This window comes from Mustela erminea, chromosome 1 (genome assembly GCF_009829155.1).
Source record: "Mustela erminea isolate mMusErm1 chromosome 1, mMusErm1.Pri, whole genome shotgun sequence".
Classification (NCBI taxonomy): Eukaryota; Metazoa; Chordata; class Mammalia; order Carnivora; family Mustelidae; genus Mustela; species Mustela erminea.
This window is the reverse complement of record NC_045614.1, coordinates 144,269,377-144,292,226: the sequence shown is the minus strand read 5'-3', so window position 1 is coordinate 144,292,226 and position 22,850 is coordinate 144,269,377. Positions and strand designations below refer to the sequence as shown.

At 34.3% G+C, this 22,850-nt stretch overlaps 1 protein-coding gene across 7 annotated transcripts in view; it reads left to right on the top strand.

Moving 5' to 3' along the window:
- The window catches only part of EIF2A (eukaryotic translation initiation factor 2A), a 34,504-nt gene extending 11,889 nt beyond the window's left edge, over nucleotides 1–22,615 (top strand). The window contains exons 2-14 of one of the 7 annotated variants that reach the window (XM_032345573.1): nucleotides 646–721; nucleotides 823–897; nucleotides 3,908–4,026; nucleotides 5,658–5,757; nucleotides 6,114–6,196; nucleotides 7,567–7,640; nucleotides 7,778–7,922; nucleotides 8,098–8,214; nucleotides 10,844–11,415; nucleotides 14,782–14,895; nucleotides 20,654–20,782; nucleotides 21,557–21,622; nucleotides 22,222–22,615. In XM_032345573.1, coding sequence (XP_032201464.1) covers nucleotides 720–721; nucleotides 823–897; nucleotides 3,908–4,026; nucleotides 5,658–5,757; nucleotides 6,114–6,196; nucleotides 7,567–7,640; nucleotides 7,778–7,922; nucleotides 8,098–8,214; nucleotides 10,844–11,415; nucleotides 14,782–14,895; nucleotides 20,654–20,782; nucleotides 21,557–21,622; nucleotides 22,222–22,287 — 1,662 coding nt within the window. In that variant the 5' untranslated portion in view covers nucleotides 646–719 and the 3' untranslated portion in view covers nucleotides 22,288–22,615. The remainder of the gene's footprint in view (nucleotides 1–645; nucleotides 722–822; nucleotides 898–3,907; nucleotides 4,027–5,657; nucleotides 5,758–6,113; nucleotides 6,197–7,566; nucleotides 7,641–7,777; nucleotides 7,923–8,097; nucleotides 8,215–10,843; nucleotides 11,416–14,781; nucleotides 14,896–20,653; nucleotides 20,783–21,556; nucleotides 21,623–22,221) is intronic. The other 6 variants (XM_032345570.1, XM_032345577.1, XM_032345574.1 and 3 more) reach the window with 6 other exon arrangements.
- The last annotated feature ends 235 nt before the right edge of the window (nucleotides 22,616–22,850 follow it).

The window sequence follows — 22,850 nt, the reverse complement described above, 5'->3', positions numbered from 1 at the left end:
TGAATTAGTAATGTAAAGATAGTATCCAGTTTAAGGGGGATGTCCTGGTCAGTTCTCAATGCTTGTTATTTAATACTTCAAATGCTTGTTAGCTGATGAAATTCTGGTTTTATGTGACTACACATATGGACATTCTGCATGTGCCCACATACACATTTCTGTTTGTATGTTCCTTATTGCTGGGAGATGTACTCCTAGTAGCCATCTCCAGTTGAGAGATACAGTATGTAGAGTTTTGATCATTGGATAGAATATTGCCAAGAAGTCTGATTTCCTAGGTCTGTTCTTATAGAGAATCTTGCATCCACAGTTTAACGTGAAGATCCTCTTATTGTTACACTTCTTGTCTCTGTACATCAGAAATTGATGGAAGATCTTTGTCCTTCAAATCCAGGGGCACTTATTGGTTTCTTGAGGGTATTCTATCCATGGTTAGGTTGTTGTGCAGGCGATCTGGGCATTCTTTACAAAGTCTCCATTTTGAAATCCTTCAGCCCTCTCAAGATTAGGGCTGACAGCTGGTGACTTCTATGTTCACTTACATTTTTGAGTTTTCACACAAACTAGTTATTCACCCAAAAGGGCTTTCTTTTTTTCTTAAGATTGATCTGTTGATGTAACATCAGTTTCCACCTTACTTTACAGTGGTTGTTGGCACTGCATTTTAAGAGATAAGGCATTTGGTAGACTAAGGCATTTTGGAATTACTTCTTAAATTTATGTAAGTTCATAATCATTAAATTAGTAGTAAGATTGTAAATTTTTAATCATTTTTTTAAAAAATAATAATGCTTATTAAACTTTTTTTCTTGTCATTTTCAGGGAATCTGGGAAAAATTGCAAAGTCTATACTTTTAGTAAGGATGGCACCTTGTTTGCCTGGGGCAACGGAGAAAAGTTAGTGTTCCTTTATATATTTTTATCAGTATAAAACATAAGTGGCATTATTTGAATAACAGTGTTTTGATGTTATTAGTAAATTCCTTCTTTTAATGTCATGATGTAGTTAGATATTATCTCCAGTGTAGCTCCCCTAGAACTCTAAAGTTATTAACTTCTATTTATATGCTATCACTTGACTTACCATAGTTTCTTAGGATTAAAAAGTAATATATTAAAAGAGGCAATTAATTTAATGCTGGAGAAGCTGAGTTGTTTTAAATAGTGCTCTATGTTATTGGTAAGGGTTTCTTCAGTTCTGCACTAACACTTAGAGAATAACTTGTTTGTTTACCTTAGACTTAGATACTTATATCTTTGCTTTTAAATTAGTAACAACAGTTATTTCTTTGAGTTTTATTATATATAAAAGTATGTCATTTAAGAATTTTATAAATTATTCAAAAGTACATTAGTTTCTGTTTCATAAAATAATCAGATTACGAAATCGGTTTTGCAAAAAAAAAGTATTCTGATTAAATACTCATAATTTCACTAAGAAAATCATGCACAATTTTTCCATAGTCACTATAGCATTTCAGTTCAAAGAACCAGGAAAATGCCTAAGTATTTGTTGCTTGATTTAAAGTTATTCTTGTTGTTTTTAACCAGATGTAATACCTTAGGGTTTTTACAAGGTAGAAAATGTATTCATTAATATGAAAAGTACATTTTAAATGTTGTTTTTTACACAGTGATGATGGATTCTAAAGTCAGATTGGATTAAACACCTGATTTTTAAAAATTAATGCTAAAAAGATTGTGTTGAATTAGATGATTCACTTTGGATGACTATGAGTAGCTGGCAGAATTAGTTTTTGTAATTAAAAATGTTAATCACCTTATTTTTTTAAGTTATTGAAACCAACCAGTAAACTACTACTCATAAATTAGTAAGAATATAATAATATTGGGGGTGCCTGGGTGGGTCAGTCAGTTGAGTGTTTTCCTCTTGATTTTGGCTCAGGTCATGATCTCAGAGTTCTGGAATTGAGCCCCATGTTGGGGTCCACATGTTAAACAGAGTCTGCTTGGTCCTCTCCCTCTGCTCCTCCCCCACACCCCAACTCATTCTTTGTCTCTCTCAAATGAATGAATACAATCGTAAAAAAAAAAAAAAAAAGAATATGATCATATTGGGTCTTATCCACAATGTTAATAGAGTCTTAATCTCAGTCTCAAAGAATGTACTCTCAAATTTTCTTATTTTTGGTGTGACCTTTTGTCAGTATTTGAGTTTTATTTTATTTTGTTTCATTTTTAAGATTTTCTTATTTATTTGTCAGAGAGAGAGAGAGCACAAGCAGGGAGAGCAGCACGTGGAGGGAGAATCAGACTCCCGGCTGAGCAGGGAGCCAGATGCCGGACTCGATTCCAGGACCCTGGGATCATGACCTGAGCTGAAGGCAGATGTTTAACGGACTGAGCCACCAGGCATCCCTTATTTTTTAAGATGTATATTTTAAGGGTAATTTTGAAAAAAAATTAAAATCTATATTTTAGTTTATACTGTAATAAGCTAATAGAAATTTACTAATGAGACATAATATACTTCCTTTCATTGTCTATTATCTTTTTGAGGTAACCCTTACTCTACTAGCTTAGGGTTGTTTGAGTAAGTCTGTTTTCACCTTCACAGTTCTTTATTTTATGTATTTCATATCCCCAATTGGCTTTCTGTTGTATTCAGCTCTCAGACCTTTTAATAATGTGCCCATTTGTTGTGTCCATTTTTTTAATAGATACTTTCTATCCCTGGTTCTAGCATTTATTTCCTTCAATTTCTGCAACCACAACAGCATATAATGTTTCTGGGCACAAGAGAAATAGATGTAGTGTATTGATTGTGGTCTTTGCTGAGGTCATAGTTAATTAATCAGAAACTATAACTGATTTTTCCTTAAATATGTGGGGTTTTTAGTGTAAATAAATACTCTGTTAAACTAAGAATAACTATTAAAGGCTATCAACAACAACAAAAAACAAAAGTTTCATGTAATTCTAAAATATGTAATTTATAGTAACTTGTAAAAAATCCTGTGTATTTATGTGTGTGTGTGTTTGTGTTTAAACAATATGCAGTAATTATTCATTCTTAACAACTTCGCTTATCCTAAACCAGTGGCTCAAAATTGAGTAGAACAAAGTAACTTTAAGCAATTTTCTAAAGTAAGATGGAGTATCTTTTTTTTTTTTACCTATAAGAATACACAAGATAAGTCGAGCCAAACTGGTTTTAAAACTCGACTTTGGCATTTATCAATAGTATGATCTTGGACAAATCATCAAATCATTTATTTTTCTAAGCCTCACTTTTACCATTTGTAAAATAGAGACAATGATACCTATTTTTTAAGTCTCTTGTGAGGATTAAATGAGAAAATGTATATAAAGTGGTTAGACCAGAACATGGTTCATAGAAAGCATCCAAAAAGTGGAACGGCTTTTATTATATAATTATTATAATTTTTATCATTATGATATCACCATAATTCTTAGTCTTATTTTTTGGAGATTACTTCTGAGATTTTAATAGACATCAAAAGTCTCCTTGATGATTTCACAGCCGCTACAACTTCCATTTAGTCAAATTAAAAAATATACTCTCAGTTTAGCACTTCTGTTTTCCCTTGGTTTGATACACGTCCGCTTATCTGTATCTCTGTGTCCACTTAAAGGCCTATTTTCTTTTCAGCTAAAAATGGAATCATCTGTTGTATCCTTCTGCTAAGTCTGTGTTTCCCAATACCAACCTTATATAGGGGCATTTTGGTAAAATATACACTTGTTTTTTGTTGTTGTTTTTAAGGTGTTCTTTAGATATTTTCTAGAATTAACTGAAAATTGATTTTTATGAAAATGACCACTTTATAGCAATTTGTATTTGAAAAGAGGCATGAATGTTTTGGATCTTGCTGGCTATTTTAAAACAGTATTTCATTGCTGAAGTACTTTCTTTTGAAACCAGAATAAATGTTATCAATGTCACTAACAAGGGACTTCTGCACTCCTTCGACCTCCCAAAGGCAGTTTGCCTTGAGTTCTCACCAAAAAACACTGTCCTGGCAACGTGGCAACCTTACACTAGTAAGTATTTTCCAATTGTAAAAATATTGACAGGACCAGTTCAGTTCAGTGGGGGGAATAAAAGAGAGAAGGTTTAAAACCTTATATGAAAGTAATTAATCGTTAGATAGTAAATAGTGCTTGTGAGTGTCTTCACTGAACAATGAATCTTGTATGGCCACAATATAATGTACTTTAAGTAATTTGAAGGTATAGTAAGTAAGTGAAAAGATCCGTCATGAGATAAAGAAAAAGCTCAAGTGAATACCACTGGTTGGAGAAGGTCTCAAAAATTAAGGATAATAATGGCCCTTAAATGAAAAATATTTTAAATAATCATTGCCAGGTGGTGCCTGGGTGGCTCAGTGGGTTAAAACCTCTGCCTTCAGCTCAGGTCATGATCCCAGGGTCCTGGGATCGAGCTCCTCATTGGGCTCTCTGCTCAGCAGGGAGCCTGCTTCCCTTCCTCTCTCTCTGTCTGCCTCTCTGCCTACTTGTGATCTCTGTCAAATAAATAAATAAATTAAATCTTTAAAAAAAAAAAAAAATCATTGCCAGTCAAGGGTGCCTGGATGGCTCAGTGGTATTAATCCTCTGCCTTCGTCTTGGGTCATGGTCTCAGGGTCCTGGGATCGAGCCCTACATCGGGCTCTCTGCTCAGCGGGGAGCCTACCCCCCTACCCCCCACCCCCGCGTACCTGTGATCTCTCAAATAAATAAATAAAATCTTTAAAAGACAAATAAGTAAATAATTATTGTCACTCAAAGAGGAAGTAAATAGACACAATAGGTAAGAAATGCATATGGTGTGACAAAGAGTAGGAAATGTGCCGTTTTTTAACACATTTAAAGATAATATGTTATATGAACATTTTATATGAATGTGCTTCATAGATGAATAATAATTTAGAACTGGGGTAGGGGCTTTTTAAACATGTTTTAATAACGTGGGCATATGTTAAGTTAAATATATTAACCCCTTGTTGGGTTATAAACCCTCTAGGTTTGTTCTTCCAAGAGGCATAGACTTGAATGAGTGTTCATTTTCAAGTAAATAAAAAGGAAATTGAGGATCATGAGTAGTTAATATAATTTTGTGTGTTTATGTGTGTGACTTACAGACATAAGATTTCATAATAACAGGGGCGTCTGGGTGGCTCAGTGGGTTAAGCCGCTGCCTTCGGCTCAGGTCATGATCTCAGGGTCCTGGGATCGAGTCTCGCATCGGGCTCTCTGCTTGGCAGGAAGCCTGCTTTCTCCTCTCTCTCTCTCTGCCTGCCTCTCTCCCTACTTCTGATCTCTCTCTGTCAAATAAATAAATAAAATCTTTAAAAAAAAAAAAAGATTTCATAATAACAGAATTTAATCCATTTAACTGCAAACCATGTCAAACTTAATACAAGTCTCTTAAGTATTCTTAAAATCTATAGTAATTAACTCATTTCACAAATGCTAAACTTTTGCTCAAACAGCTGTCAAATTGTGGCTTTAGGAAGGGATGATTAAATCCATAATTAAAGCTAAAAGAAAAAGTTGATTCAAAGCAACTCTTTCACTTGATCTTTATAATCTTGTTCAAAGTTGTTCTTTGAAAGAATTCTTTATACTACCGTTAGGAGACAATTACTGCAAAAAAAATGTTTTTATTTTAGCTTCTAAAGATGGCACAGCTGGGATACCCAACCTACAACTTTATGATGTGAAAACTGGTACATGTTTGAAGTCTTTCATCCAGAAAAAAATGCAAAATTGGTAAATAAATGCTTTAAAATACTAATTATTTACAAAATATTTTAAATGTATTATATAATATTTTTTCTCAGGTACTAAAATAGAAAATAACTTGTCCGACCAAAATCTAGATCTTGAGGGATTTTGTGTGTGGGAATGTAACAGAGGAAAACTTGATCTTTCTTTTGTTTAGTATTTGAATGAAAGAGAATGGTGTCTTTCTAGTACAAATGCTAATAACTAAAGCTATTGGGATCTGACTTGACATATTTATCAGTAATTTTCCTTAAATAGTAAGCAATATCACTAACTTCAGCATGTTAACACTGAGGTTATACCTGTCTAAATTTTGTTCATACTCTTTCTTTTCAACATAGGTGTCCATCTTGGTCAGAAGATGAAACTGTCTGCGCCCGAAATGTTAACAACGAAGTTCACTTCTTTGAGAACAACAATTTTAGTATGGATATATGAACTAAGTTTATTATTTACTCTAAGTGTATATAGTTTTATTGCCTTATATAGCATCATAGGGTTCCCCTAAATACTGTTAATATTTTAATAATCATTGTTAAATTAATTCATTTGGATAACTTTTGTAAGTCTAAGTGCCAACTAAAATTCTACAACAAAGATTTTTTTTATAATAAGCTTTTATTATCTAATAATTGCTATTAAATTAAAACACTTGCATACTCTTTCTGTGTTTAGTTGCTATCAAAGTTCTGTGATATGGATTTTTAAAATGTTTTGTTATGTAGAATTTGAAACATGAAAGTCGACACCTAGTCCCAATAACTTTCAGTGCATTGCCAGTCCTGCCTCATCCATATATCTCTCTACCTAACATCTATCTCTCTTACTCTGCTAAAGTAAATCCTAGACATAGCATCATTTTCCCTATAAGCATCTCAGTATGTATCTTTGAGGATTAGGGCTCTTTAATTTTTTAAGACTTAGGCACAATACCATTATCACAGATTATAAAATATCTGGTCAGTATCCAAATTCTAATAATTGCAAATGTTACAATTTTTTTTTAAACTTGGACTCCAAATAAGGCTCCTCACATTGTAAATTGGTATATATATCTTTAAGTTTCTTTTAAGCTATTAATTCCCACTCCCATCTCCTCTGTCCCCCATTGAGATTTATTAGTAAAGAAACAAGGTTACTTGTCATATATTTTTCTCATAGTTGAATTTTGCTACTGTATCCTATCCTGTAGTTTACCATGTTCATCTGTCCCCTAAATAGCTACTTGGATCTAGAGCTGGTCAGATTCAGATTCTTCTTTTTTGGGGTAATGAGGGCAAATCTACCTCATAAGCGGTGCTCAATTCTTTTATCAAGAAGCACATAACATCTTATGGTCTTTAATTTTGTAGGATTAGCTGACATTAATGTTCAGTGCTTGGATCCATTATTTTATGAGTGGTTGCAAATTGATGTTCAAAGTCTCCCCAGCTCCCCTGTCACTTATAAGCTATATTACTTTTATAAAGAGAAATTCCCCCATCTACTACTTGGTTACCTAGTGGGACCAATTATAAAAGAAAGAACACTGTTTTCTTAAAATCATCAGTGGGAGTTAGATGTGCAGTCCCATTACTCACCAAGGTCACCCAGCTAGTAAGTGACTGGGTAGGAATTCAAATCTAGGTCTGTGTTGTTCCCACTCCACATTTTTTCCACCGTACGCCTTACCTACATGAGACTGTAATGAATAGTATCAATGTGTAGTTAAGTTAATCTTTTATAATGCATTCAGAATTGATCATGTTCCTATTAGCTTCTCTCGTCCATCTAACACTATTTGCTTTTTTTCAGACACAATTGCAAATAAATTGCATTTGCAAAAAATTAATGATTTTGTGTTATCGCCTGGACCCCAACCATATAAGGTAATTTCTTTGTTTTTGTTCATGTGGAATGTAACTAGATTAAACTTTTTCCTGGTTCTTAGTGACTGTAAAAACATGTCCATCTTAGTTTATATGCCTGAAAAAACTAAGTAATGATTTATATGTGTGTATTTCAGGTGGCTGTCTATGTTCCGGGAAGTAAGGGTGCACCTTCATTTGTTAGATTGTATCAGTACCCTAATTTTGATGGACCTCATGCAGCTTTAGCTAATAAAAGTTTCTTTAAAGCTGATAAGGTTACAATGCTATGGAATAAAAAAGGTATGATAATTATATTTCATTTATGAAATATTGACATATTCCTGTATATTTAGAAAAAAAGAATAGCGATGCTTATTTAATGAAAATGTGCTCTGTTACATTTTTTGGAATTTTTTTCTTATCAATATTAGGTTAATTTGTGTTTTAAATCTAACTAAAGTTTTTACTATTATAGCTACTGCTGTGTTAGTAATAGCTAGTACAGATGTTGACAAAACAGGAGCGTCCTACTATGGGGAACAAACACTGCACTACATTGCAGCGAATGGAGAAAGTGCTGTTGTGCAATTGCGTGAGTATTCACTTGTCTTCTTGTGATAAAACAATAGAGCACTATGCCATAAGAAGGATCTAATGCAAATTCTTGATCACATGACAAAACTCAAATATTTTAATAACCTTTAAAGTAAAATTTCTCTTAATTAACAAACCTAAAATCATCCCCAAACATAGATTATTTTGACAAAATCTAGTTTATTTAGTTCTGGGGAACTTGTCGAGTGAGGTAATTTCATTGTAGTACTCTCTAGGGACTTGCTTATTATGACAGTAAGTTGGTCTAGTGAGTTTAGCACTGTCTGCAGAACTAAGGAATGTTACCATTTCATCTTTTGTTTTGATGAGCTAAATTACTGAGATTATTACAGTTCTAAAATTCTGGCAACTCCTTGACTTTTCTTTGCTTTTTTTTTTTTTTTTTTTTTTTTAAAGATTTTATTTATTTATTTGACAGAGAGAGATCACAAGTAGGCAGAGAGTTAGGCAGAGAGAGAAGGGGAAGCAGGCTTCCCACTGAGCAGAGAGCCCGATGCGGGGCTCAATCCCAGGACACTGAGATCATGACCTGAGCCAAAGGCAGCGGCTCAATCCACTGAGCCACCCAGGCGCCCCTGACTTTTCATTTTGAACATGTAAAAGTAAGGTACTTCCTTATTAAAAACTTCCTTATAAAAGAAAAACTTTGTATTCCCTCCGAAGTCATCAAGGATTCTACAATAATTTAATATTGTGGAAGACCTAGTCAGTGTAACTGATCAAAAGAATAAATATACAGTTCTGAAAGGAGAAAACAGAATCATATCTGTGCATGTACATGAAGGCACAGTATAAATAGCCACTTGAAAAACATAATGAAAGGAAAGATCCCATAGAAACTAACAAAAGGCAAGAAATACATAGGACTAATGGGAAGAAAACTTCAAAACTTCTAAGAGGCAAAATGTGACCTTTATTAAGAAGAGTTTCATAGGGGCACCTGGGTGGCTCAGTAGCATCAAGCTCCCTACTCAGCCAGGAGCCTGCCCTCTCCCGCTCCCCCTGCTTGTGCTTGCTCTCCCTGTCAAATAAATAAATAAAATCTTTAAAAAAAATACAAGTGTTTATGAAGATGTCATTTCTCTCCAAATTAACCTAAAAATTAAAAAGCCAGGGTTTGTTGTCTTTTTTTTTTTTAACTAGATAAACTGGTTCTAAAGTTGATTTTTTTTTCTTTTTTTTAAATCTTTTTTCTTTAATTTATTTGAGAGAGAGAATGAATGAGCATGAGCAGGTGGATAGGCAGAGGGAGAAGGACAAGCAAACACCCAGCTAAGCAGGGAACCCAAGACAGGGCTCATTTACAGGACCTTGAGATCATGATCTGAACTCAAGTCTGATGTTTAATTGATCTGCCACTCAGGCACCCTAACCTTCTCTTCTAATCTTGAAAGTGAAAAAAGATTTTCAAACATGGCAGAAGAATAAAGGAAAGCAAATATATAAAATACAGATTTCTACATAGGAGGAAGAAAAGCCCATAAATTAAGCAAAACAAAAAAAAAATTGGGGAAAAATTTTTAGACAGACAAGAGATAAATGTGAGAAAGGTGAATTTTGTTACTCTATGAAGTAAATCAGTAAAAGAACAATAACTGGAGAGAAAAATAAGCATGGGACAGTAAAAAACAGTCCACAGAAACAAACGAAATTATGTATAAATATATTAAAAGGTACTTAGTTTATAATAAAAAAATAGAAAGGTTTTTCTCTTAGTAGCTTGGCAAAGATAAAAGTATGAAACTACACAGTGTGAGGGAGACTGAGGGGAAAATATGTACACTCAAGAACTGCTCAAAAAAAAAAAAGAAGAACTGCTCATGGGGCACCTGGGTGGCTCAGTCAGAAAAGCATGTGATTCTTGATCTTGGGTTGAGAGTTCAAACCCCACACTGGGATTAAAGATTGCAAAAAAAAAGTTAATAATCTTTAAAAAAAAAATGCTTTCAATAGTGTAAAGTGGTACAGCTTCTCTGAGGGGCATTTTGGCTTTATCAAGTAAATGTACATAACCTTTGAGCAGCCAGGTTCACTCCTGCAGATGTGTTTGTATATACTCACAGTCGAGAGTATACAGGAATATATTACCACTGGAAGAGTGAGGCAGATCTTAATGTGCTCATGTGGAAAAATCTCCAAGATAGAGTACTAAATGAAACAGCAAAGAACTTCAGTGTGAGTGTATATGTGTGTTCAAGAGAGATGCTTAATTTCAACAAAAATATTTTGAAAGAATATACAAAGAATATAACAGAGGGTTGCCTTTGTGTGGAGGGACTTATTTTGTGGCATATCATTTTATATAATTTGTATTTTTATTACTATGTCCCTATATTACCTCTTCTAATGAAAACTAGCTTATTAATAGGACTAATAATATATGTTTCTATGAGCTTACATTGCCAAAATATTTAAAAGAAATAAGATAAAGCATTAATTGCCATAGTATATCATATAATACTTTAATTATAATATATCTTGAAATTTTTGGATTTTTTTTTACTGTTTGACATGTTTATAAGTATTATACAGTTATAACTTGGCTAATACATATTGTATTCATGTAATGATTTATTGCTAATTTGGGTCTTTTATTTTTTTTCTAGCAAAAAATGGCCCCATTTATGATGTTGTTTGGAATTCTAGTTCTACTGAGTTTTGTGCTGTTTATGGTTTTATGCCTGCCAAAGCAACAATTTTCAACTTGAAATGTGATCCTGTGTTTGACTTTGGAACTGGTCCCCGTAATGCTGCCTACTATAGCCCACATGGACATATACTAGTACTGGCTGGATTTGGAAATCTGAGGGGACAAATGGAAGTATGGGATGTTAAAAACTACAAACTTATTTCTAAACCAGTAGCCTCTGATTCTACCTATTTTGCTTGGTGCCCTGATGGTGAGCATATCTTAACAGCCACGTGTGCTCCCAGGTTACGTGTTAATAACGGGTACAAAATTTGGCATTATACTGGCTCTGTCTTGCACAAGTATGATGTCCCGTCAAATGGAGAATTATGGCAGGTTTCTTGGCAGCCATTTTTAGATGGAATATTTCCAGTAAAAGCAATAACTTACCAAGCAGTTCCAAGTGATGTACCCAGTGAAGAACCTAAAGCTGCAACAGCTTACAGACCCCCAGCTTTAAGAAATAAGCCAATCACCAATTCCAAACTGGTAAGCAAAGTTTTACTATTTTGGTGGGAAAAGATTTTTCAGTGCGTGGAGTTCTGGAGACCTTTTTCTCATGCATTTTCTTGCGTTACTTAGTACCTGATTAGAATATAAACCCTAGAGTAGAAATCATGGAGGACCTACTGCTGAAGATCATGAACAGCTAGCATTGTCAAGTTGACAAAGTAGCGATTGAAAGCAGTTCACGTTTTAAGTATGTGGGAAAGAGAACGGAGTATAACATACTGGCTTTATTGAGATCATGGGCTCAAATTCAGATGCTTGTCAGGCGAGGCTGGTAATGTAAGGCTTTGGTGACTGGGGGAGAATGCAAGGGAGAGACCATGCCCTCTTTAAAGGCCACCGCAACTACACAGCAGCAGCTGATTGTTTCCATAGGAGATTTGGGCACAGTTTGCCAAAATGTCTGATTTTTCAAGACAGAACAAGTCTGGATGCTTACATAAAATTTCTCAATTTTTAAAACACTGTTGGTCAGACAAAAACCTATTTGTTTTCCTTAGGCTGTTGGTTCCCATCTATATCATAAATTTAGGACCAGAGCATTGGTCAGATTCTGATATGCTTTAAAATGTTAGCATCTCAGAGCTCAGAGAAGCATTTACTAATGACCTGAGTCTCTGGGATGAGGTTAAGGAATGAAGCTGTTCTGCAAGAATGAACAATAATATTATTAGTATTATAGTGGTGACCTTACAATCAGTGTAAGTTGGAACCAAGTAAACAGGGTTATATAGTCACTTAATTATTAGGCAGTCAGGGAAGTAGATACTTTTTCAGAGGATAAATATTCCTATGCCTCCCTCATGCCACTCCTAACCCTCTCAAAAACAAAAGAATAGCCATCCTGCACAAAACCTAGCAGTAGTCTGTAACTTCTTGACTTCATTGAAGTGTCCTGTTTAAACATCCTTTTGTATTATTTACTAAAAACATAAAAATACATGAACAAATTAAGCCCCATTTATGATACTTGCCATTTAGAATAAAAAAAGAGAGCTACAGTAGTCTTTGGATTTGTCTTATTCTCTATATTAAAATGTTCCTTGCCTAAGATAAAAACAGAAACAGCCTCAACATATCCTGGCTTCTAAATATCTGTAAGGTTGCACAAGAGTAATAAATTTTAAGTCAATATGTATTTTTATTCTCTGATTCATAAAACTAATTTGTTTTGATAGGGAGAGGAAGAGAAAGATAAACTTTGAAAATAGTGATAAAACTTGGTAAGAACTTCTAAAAAACCAGCATTGTTGTAACATTTAAGATTTCCACTAAGTTTTTGTTTTTGTATGTGACATGGTGATTATGTGATCCTATCAAATCATTTTAGTTGAAGGAATTATATGTCCAGTGAGAAAGTTTTGTTTGTATCAAATTCTAGAAATGAGCTAAGTGGCAAAAAAAATAGTCAAGAAATTAATAGAAACAAAGACATTCTTGTAAATAACTTCACAAGGGAGGAGGGTTAGATAGCAAAAGGGACAAAAAAGAGATGGGATTTTCTCTCAAGAAAAAACTTCCTAGCTTTTTTTATAAAGAAAAATTCACAAATGAATTCTACTTAAGTATTTCTTGGCTTTCCAAAAATCTTTCACTTTTATAGTGTACTCATTAAAACAGTCTGGTAATAATTGACATAAATGAAAAAACAAATTTTATTAACAGGGATGAAATTGTGGTGGGCACAGTACTATGGCCAGAAAAGCTCATGATCCGTAGTAGCCATGTGGATTTTTTGTGTGTCTGAAATGAAAGTCTGTCAGTGACTACATAGTGTTCATGGTATAGAAGAGCCTTATTACTCATCCTTCCTTACATCATTTTTAATTGCTTTGTCATTTTTTTTTGACGTTCTCATGACTAGAAGCTTCTCACCCAAAGCAAGGTACTGTAGGAGAGCCCACTGTGGAAAGAATTTTGATGTATAAAACACATGTTCAGCAAATACTGCTATGTCTTAACTAATATTGTATGCAGTGTGGATAACAAAGAAGTGAAAGAAACTTGCCATCAAATTGTCTGTTCTACAAATACTCAGTTACTTCAGGTAGAGCATGTACACACCGAGAACTTTGATGACCTGAATAGTTGATGCAGCTAAGATAAAGTCACAGTATGGTTTCTTATTTCTTCCTCCTGTACCTTCAGTGTTTGAGCCCTGCCCATCTCCTTAGAGCACTTACAAGTACCACAGGGGTCTGATATCTAGTACTTAGGAAACTTCATAGAGATCTGGTTCTTTAGATGTGCTGAGTATGATAGAGTGTAAGAGACAGTTAACACTGAGATAACAGCAGTTTGGAGGGAAATCAATAAGTAAACGTGAGCCTGATAAGAAGCTGTGGTGCAACCACGCATGCTTCATGTGGCCTCCAGCAACTGTGGAGATGACTTAAACCTGTGTATATATATTTTTTATTGAAATATAACTGGCATGTAGAATGATAAGATATCTAAGTATACATCATGGTGATTTGATATATGTATATATTGTGAGATATAGTTAATTAATCTAGTTAATTAATGAATCTACCACCTCATTATAATTTATTTATTGTGGTGAGAACATTTGAGTTCTTAGCAAATTTCAGCAATTTCAGTTGTATGATACAGTGTTGTTAACCATAGTCACCATGGTCTATGCTAGCTTCTCCTTGATCCTATCCTTAAGTGATCCTTTCTGTTGTGGAATATAGTTGATGGATGGTTGTATAAATATCTCCTGATGGAAATGATTTTCTCTTTTTATTATTATAGTCTGACCAGTTATTTAGTTTTTTGTGAGCTTCTTCATTATGTTAATCCTGGATTTACAAATATACAGTTACCACTTGCTGTTTGTTTGGATTTTTTTTCCTTCTGATCTGTTTTAGTTTTTAATTTGCTTTTATTTTTAATCTTCTAATCTCTGATTTTGCATGTAAAGACCTAGCAAGTAATTCTTTGTGTAAAGAAAGCAAATGAGGTAACTGGGTTTCAGTTGGCAGTAGTCAGGTCCAAAAAGAGCCTGGAAGAAGCTGTTGTTAATATCTGATTTCCTATGAAGCATGTGTCAGTAGTAGTACTAAGAAAAGTTCCATTGTTTTAACAAAACTATACTGTGTTTTGCCAGCACTGTATAACTGAAAGACATCATATATCCACTAATAATAAGATCCTCATTAAATCCATCCTGATAGTTGGAATGTGCCTACTACTGAGTTTTAAAATATCCTTTGCCAGTGATCTTAAAATAAATTTAATAAAATACATTTATCCCACAGTAACAAAATTGTATAATTTCTGATACATGTTTTTAAAAACATGGATTCCATTTCACAGTTGTTTATTTTACATTTTCCACAGCATGAGGAGGAACCACCTCAGAATATGAAACCACAAGCAGGAAGTGATAAGCCATTATCAAAAACAGCCCTTAAAAATCAAAGGAAGCATGAGGCTAAGAAAGCTGCGAAACAGGTATTTGGGACACTAATCTTTTTGAAACAAAATAAAACCAGTTAAATTAGCTTAATTTAAGCCTCAAAGTTTAAAGATTGTAGTCCTAAAGACTTGACTATTGTGGGTTTTTTTGGTGTGTGTGTTTTTTTTTTCTTTTAAGATTGATTTATTTGAAAGCAAGCGTGTGTACATGCACATGAGCAGGGGCAAGGCAGAGGAGAAGGGAGAGAGAGAATCCTCAAGCAGACTCCCCTGCTGAGCATGGAGCTGGACAACGCGGAGCTTGATCCCAGGACCCTGAGATCATGATCAGAGCCCAGTTCAGAAGTGGCCACTTAGCCATCTGAACCACCCAGGCACCCTAAGATTTGACTACTGTGTTGTAAAACGTAATTGAAGTTAGACTTAAATAGCAAGAATGTCTTTCTTTTGTATTTGCCTATGATTTTCTGGGTAGTTCTGTTTATATAATGAGGCAGTGAGGGAACTGGATCTTAAAACCCGAAACCTTAATGGGATTATGTGGTATGTTACTTGTTATAGACCCTTCTGTTGGAGTGTGAAGTGGTATGGTTTGCTCTCTGAAAGCATGTGTTTGTTAAGAGAGATCAGAAATTATATGACCATAAAGCCATTTTGTTACTCAGTATTATATTACTGTAGGAAATTGTTCAACTGGGAGTCTAAACAACAGAAGTACCCAATGGTACTTGTTCTAAACAATGGAATTGTTCTAAAATAATTTTTATGTGGTTTTATTTTATTTTATTTTTTAAGATTTTTATTTATTTGACAGAGACACAGTGAGAAAGGGAACACAGCGGAGGAGGGGGAGTGGGAGAAGCAGGCTCCCTACAAGCAGGGAGCCTGATGCGGGGCTCGATCCCAAAACCCTGGGATCATGACCTGAGCTGAAGGCAGATGCTTAATGACTGAGCCACCCAGGCACCCCTTTTCTATGTGATTTTATAGTTAAAAAACCACACCAGTGTAATAATTGATAAATGACAATTGTATATGGCTTACGGTGATATTGCAGTCAGCCAAGCTAGGAGTATCTGGTTAGTGAAGTCATCATGATCACATTTTTAAGATTCAGATAATGTAGTCTTGCTGGTAATGCTGGAATTTTGACATATCTAGGTTGCTTATGTTTTGGTAGGCAGTTACTATTTTAAGTCATAGAATTGTATTATGCAACCAGTCTGCTAAAATCTGAGCTTAAAAAAAAATCAGTGTGCTCTTTTGTACTTGATATATTTCATCTCCAGAGATAATCTTTAAATAGGTCAGGTTTAGGTCATTCTAAGCATAATGATCTATTCCATGTATTTGACTTGTATAAAAGCAGGAATTGTCCTTTCATCAGTGTGAGTAGAAATCCCTTACTGGCCCTGAATATTACAAGTCAGTAGTATCCTTTTAAGTACTGGTAGATTAGAGTTCTTTTTTTTTTTTTTTTTTTTTCCTAGCTAATATTTTCAGGCATAACTGACAAAAATTTTTAAGTGTACAATGTGATAAGCTGTTATAGGCAAACATGGTGAAAAGATGCCCACAATTGAGTTTATTAACACATCCATCACTTTACATATTTGCTTTTTGAGAGGTGAAGACACTGAAATTCTACTCTTTAGCAAACTTCAGTTATACAATACAGTATTATCAGCTGTGGTCACGTTATATATTAGATCCTCAGACTTTATTCATCTTGTAATTGGAAGTTTGTATCCTTTTACCAGTCTGTCCCCATTCCCCCCACTCTGTAGCCTCTGGCAACCACCATTCTACTCTTTGTTTCTAAGAGTTTTACTTTATTTTTAATAGATTCCACATAAAAGTGATACCATGCAGTATTTTCTTTCACAGTCTGGTTTATTTCACTTAGCATAATCCCACCATGTTCATTCATATTATTGCAAATGGGAGGATTTCCTTTTTTTTCCTTCAAATATTTATTTATTTATTTGAGAGAGGTTGGGAGTATGCACTTAAGAGAACACAAGCAGGGGGAGCAGCAGAGGGAGAGAGAGAAGCAGACTCCCCACTGAGCAAGGAGCCCGAAGTGAGGCTCAATCCCAGGACCCCAGGATTGTAACCTGAACTGAAGGCAGACGCTTAACCAACTGAGCTACCCAGGTGCCCCTGAATAATAGTCCATTTTATATGTATATTCCACATTTTCTTTATCATTCATCCATTGATGGACACTTTAGGTTATTTCCACCTTGGCTATTGTGAATAATGCTGCAATGAACACAATATAGGTATCTCTTTGAGATAATGATTTTGTTTCCTTTGGTATATCTCCAGAAATGGGATTACAGAGTCATATAGTAGCTCTGTTTTTAGTTTTCTGAGGAACCTCCAATCTGCCCATAGTGGCAGTATAGGATTCCTTCTCGTTGAGATGGAAGAGCTTTCTGAAGCCCACTCAACTTAAGAATCTTATTTTTGTAAATGGTGTTTCTTCCTCTTTATTATAAGATTATTTATTTATGGGGGCACCTGGTTGGCTTAGTGGGTTAAGCCTCTGCCTTCACCTCAGGTCATGATCCCAGGGTCCTGGGATCGAGCCTCACATCAGGCTCTCTGCTCAGCAGGGAGCCTGCGTCCACCTCTCTCTGCCTACTTGTGATTTCTGCCTGTCAAATAAATAAATAAATAAATAAATAAGAAAAAAGATAAAAAAGATTATTTTAAAAGATTTTCTTTAAATTTTTATTTAAGTTCCCATTAGTTAACACACAGTATAATGTTTCAGGTGTGCAATACAGTGATTCAGCACTTCCATACATCACCCAGTGCTCATCACACCAAGTGCCCTCCTTAACCCCCATCACCTATTTAACCCATCTACCCCACCTCCCCTCTGGTAACCAGCAGTTTGTTCTCTATAGTTCAGAATCTGTTTCTTGGTTTGCCACTTTCTCTGTCTCTTTTCCCTTTGCTTGTTTGTTTGGTTTCTTAAATTCCACATCTGAGTGAAATTATATGGTGTTTGACTCTGACTTACCTCACTTAGTGTGATATTCTCTAGCTCCATCTGTGTCATTGCAAATGGCAAGATTCATTCTTTTTTATGGCTCATAATTCCATTGTATATATATACCACATCATCTTTATCCATTCATCAGTTGACGGACACTTGGGTGGGCTATTTGCATAATTTGGCTCTTGTAAGTAATGCTGCTATAAGCATCGGGGTGTATGTATCCCGTTGAATTAGTATTTTTGTAAACTTTGGGTAAATACCTAGTAATGTGATTGCTGTATCTTAGGGTAGCTCTATTTTTAACACTTTGAGGAAACTCCATACTGTTTTCCAGAGTGGCTGCACTAGTTTGCATTCCCACCATCAGCGCGAGTATTCCCCCTTCTCCACATCCTCGCCAACACCTATTCTTTCTTGTGTTGATTTTAGCCATTCTGACAGGTGTGAGGCGATATCTCATTGTGGTTTTGATTTGTGTTTCCCTGATGATGAGTGATGTTGAGCATCTTTTCATATGTCTGTTGGCCATCTGTATGTCATCTTTGGGAAAATGTCTATTGAAATGGATGGTAGGAGTTTGTTAACGTGGTGTGATAGAACAAAGGTAAATGGTCCATGACAATAGCTACTTTCTCAGCCCTGACTCTTGAGTTAAGTAATCAAAGATAAAGGAGTTAGAGACATATAATCTAACCAAGTGCTTTTATAAACTAGTGATGACTTTTTAAGCTTATGAACTCTACCAAAAGGAATTGAACCTAAGAATCTAATCTTACTATATATATATTGTTTTTAGAGAATGACCAGAATTTAAGTATAATAATGCAGACATTTTAACTTATTCTTGGTTTTCAAAAATATGGTAGAAAGTTAAATTTCATATTTCACTTAGTAGTTTTTCACATGTATTGACATCAGTCTTCTTTCCTAGAAGAAAATTTTTCTCAGCTCTTTGCAAACTAAATTTTAAAAATACTTACTTGATATCAGAAATGATTTTTTTTTCAAGATTTTATTTATTTATTCATGAGGGACAGAGAGAGAAACAGAGGGAGAAGCAGGCTCTCACTGAGCAGAGAGTCTGATGCAGGACTCGATCCCAGGACCCCGGAATCATGACCTGAGCCGAAGGCAGGTGCTTAACCATCTGAGCCATCCAGGTGCCCCAGAAGTGAATTTTGATAGGCGCAGTACCTCTCTTCCCCTTTTACTCACTCTTCTTTGGTTTTCTACTATGAAAGTACCAAACTACATATTATTAGAATAAATAGGCTTCTTAGGAGTAGAATCTAAACAGTTTCTTTCTATTTATTAAAGTGCTTGCTCAGTAATGCATTTTCACATGGAAGGTTAGAAGTTAATACTTGTTGAACTGGAATATACAAAAAGTACAACTAACATGCTTTAAAAAGAAAAAGTGACTCCAGTTCTATGCTCTCCAAAAACTCTCAGGCAAATATTTCTAGATACGAGTGATACCATGTTTCATGTCCCCCTAGGATGCTTTGGTATTCAGAGCATTTTACCCAGAACTCTGAGTAAGAGTTGTGGCCTTGGGGCTTTATGTATTCCACTGGGAGCTCTATAAGGAAGAAATAGAAGTTCTGTCTTGGGGCTAATAAAGCCTTAAGTAACCTTTTACCCCCCCTCTTGTAAAAATGTATGTCTTGTCATAATTACAAAAGCAGAGTAGTTCTTTGACTACTTCATTTATTTAGCATGTGCCATAAAGCGGGTCTTGTGCTGGGGGCACAAACAGAACAGTGAACAAAGAAACCTCTGGTACAATCTAATGGGAGATAGTGTAATATACTGTTACAGTAGGAATACATAGCACGTGTTGTGCAACTAATCCAGTCTTCTGGGTTGGGAGAAAATTTTTCAAAAGGCCTAAACGATAAGTAGGGTCAGCCAGGCAACCTGAAGTTGTTCTAGCACACACGAAGGCCAGAAAACAAGTATATGGCACCTGAGGGGAAGTAGAAGTGGTTCAGAATCAGGTCTGATTACATTGAGAGCAATATCCCTTTGAGTTTTCCTTAGGAATTTGTCACAAATTTAAATTTGTTCAGATCAGCTGAACTGATCTGATTATAAGTAAATCTCTGCAGGGCTTATCTAGTAACATTATCCATTACATGTACTTGATCATACATACTTACTAGAGTTTTTGGAGGACATCATCAAAGTAAAACTTCAAACACCTTAAATTAGAAGGGCCCTCTCACATTTCTAAACCATTCATATAGTGGCACATTCCAAAATACCCAAAAGTTTGGAATGCTTGTAGGCTGATACAAAAACCTCCTGTGTTTTTCTGCTAAAATCATTTCGTTTCTTTTCATATATAGGATTATTTTCTATTTTATTATTCTTTTATTATTTTATTTTTTATTTTTATTTTTTATGTATTTTATTTTTATTATTTTGTTTTATTATTTATTAATTTATCATTTATTAGTATTTTATTATTCTACTTCAACTCCAAATTTTAGACCTAACAAAGTGTTCACTATGATGATTGCATGGTAAAATCCTTTTGGGTGTCTCCTTAATACTGTGTTTTTCTTTCTTTTTTTTTTTTTTAAGCTGCATTGTATCTTTCTGTTATGGGACAATGTGGCTACTTCATGAGACTTTCAATTCAGATCATTTATATAAAATGTAGTATAAAAGATAAAATCACATTTTGGTTTCTGCATTTTATATACCAAGACTGTTGGTTGAGGTACTTTAATGTTTCAATTTAGAAAATTGAATTTTTGAAAATGTTTCCTGCAGGAAGCAAGAAATGAGAAGAGTCCAGATTTGGCACCTACTCCTGCCCCACAGAGCACACCACGAAATACTGTCTCACAATCAACCTCTGGAGACCCTGAAGTAGACAAAAAAATCAAGAACCTAAAGAAGGTGAGACACTTAAGTAAAAATCAGATGTATTTATTGAAAGAAATCCATGAGAAATATATGAAGAGAGGCATCTAAGAAGTTTGTAGCAGTTCTGATTATTGCTTTCTCTCTATGAAATTCTATAATTTGGGAACTGATTTTAGTTCTAGTCACAAATGTCTGATAGCTATTATTAGTTTTTATTATTGATTCTTGGAGTAATAAGAAATGTACATTTGTACAGAAATACACTGAACACATTTATACTTAGTATTTCATCAGACATTTGTGAGATAGGTAGGAACAGATGTTTATCCCAGTTTTGAAGATGAAGAAACAGAGACAAAAAGTTTATTAATTTGTCTTATTGCAGCCAGTTTGTGATGATGGCCCTGGGGTAAAACCAGGTTTCTAGAGCCTTCCCAGGCTGCATTACAAAATACCTCTTAAAGCCAAACACATTGTCTGGGTACAGTGAAGTGCTGGAAGAAGTAGTAAAGTTGGCGATATATTTACATACTTATAAATGTACATATATAATATAATTACTTGAGAGCTTGAAAATTTTTTTGCCAAATCCCATGTTCTTAACATATTCAATTTTACATATAAGTTAAAAAACAAAAAATTTTGCCTTAGCATTTTAACAGACTATCCTTGATCCAAAGGTAAGATAATTGTTTTTTCTTACTCATTTTTCCAATCCATGTGATTGTGTTATTACTAAGAAAATTTGCATTCTGAAATTACTTGTTCTTCCTTCCTCTTGACTTGTAATATATTTGATATTCACAGAAACTGAAAGCAATCGAACAACTGAAAGAACAAGCAGCAGCTGGGAAACAGCTAGAAAAAAATCAGGTCATTTTTACATGTTTCATTTATGCTTGTAATTACTACCACTCTTCTTTTTATTATAAACAATTATTTAATCAAGTGGGAGAGCTTATAATTGAAAAACTTAACTTGAAAACATATGCCATATATTTGGTAAAATGTTTTCACATTTAAAAGAGGATAGGGGAAGATAGGATGTAGATCATGGTGAATGAGAGAATCAGTATTCCCAAGAGGTATACTCAGGCCATTGCTATTAAAAATAAAGGCAAATTATTAAAATAGATAAACATAGGATTCTCTTCCTTTCTGTATCTCAGGTTATACTGCTCTGTTTGCTCTTTTCTCTCCTTCTGAGGGAAGCCCAAGTGTAGAATGGAAAATTTCTTGGACCCTCAATGTTGCAATAAGACAGCATCTGTCCTTTGCCCCCTTGATTCATACCAGGAAAAAAATGAGCTTGTTTCCCTGTATTTTTAAATCTGTATTTTCCAATAGATCTGTTAAAGTATCAGAAATACTCTTTTTATAACCTTTTTCTCCTTTGCTGTTTTGGCTGTATATCCAGTAATTCTTTTATTTCATTTCCTATTTAATAACTTTGTTGTTTTGAACTTTTCTAGTTGGAGAAAATTCAAAAAGAGAAAGCCCTTATCCAGGAGCTGGAAGATTTGGAATTGGGCGTTTAAAGATTCACAGAAAGCAAGTTCTTACCAGAAATCAGCAAACACATTTTCTGTTAAACCCATTGGTGGACATGAAATATCCATGTGCCCACATTTAATGTTCATCTATAATTTTAACCATTTATCCAAGATTCTGCATATGTTTGAAATTATTTAATAATGTCTGTTAAATTGATTTTTACAACCTGCATCCTTTATCATGTCAACACATGATACAGAAAAGAAACACATGAATTTTTTAATAAGTTTGAAAGATTGAAAGACAATGTCATTGGTTTTTTATTAGGGGACAGTATTTACCATACATGTGAATAAAAACATTTAAATTTAATCATCGTTGGCTTTGTTATAAGTTCCTAAGTTAACAAGTCCTTTATTAATTAATAACACAAGTTTGGAAATTTTTCCTTTGAATGTATAAAATGGCTTTTTTTAATCCTAAAGAATTATTATATTGTCCAAATTTTAAATTAAAGCCTTAAAAATCTGATTGTGCTAAATATTATATTGATTATATTATTTGTAGCATTTGAAATAGTTTTTGTGCTTAGTTCTAAAGTAAATAC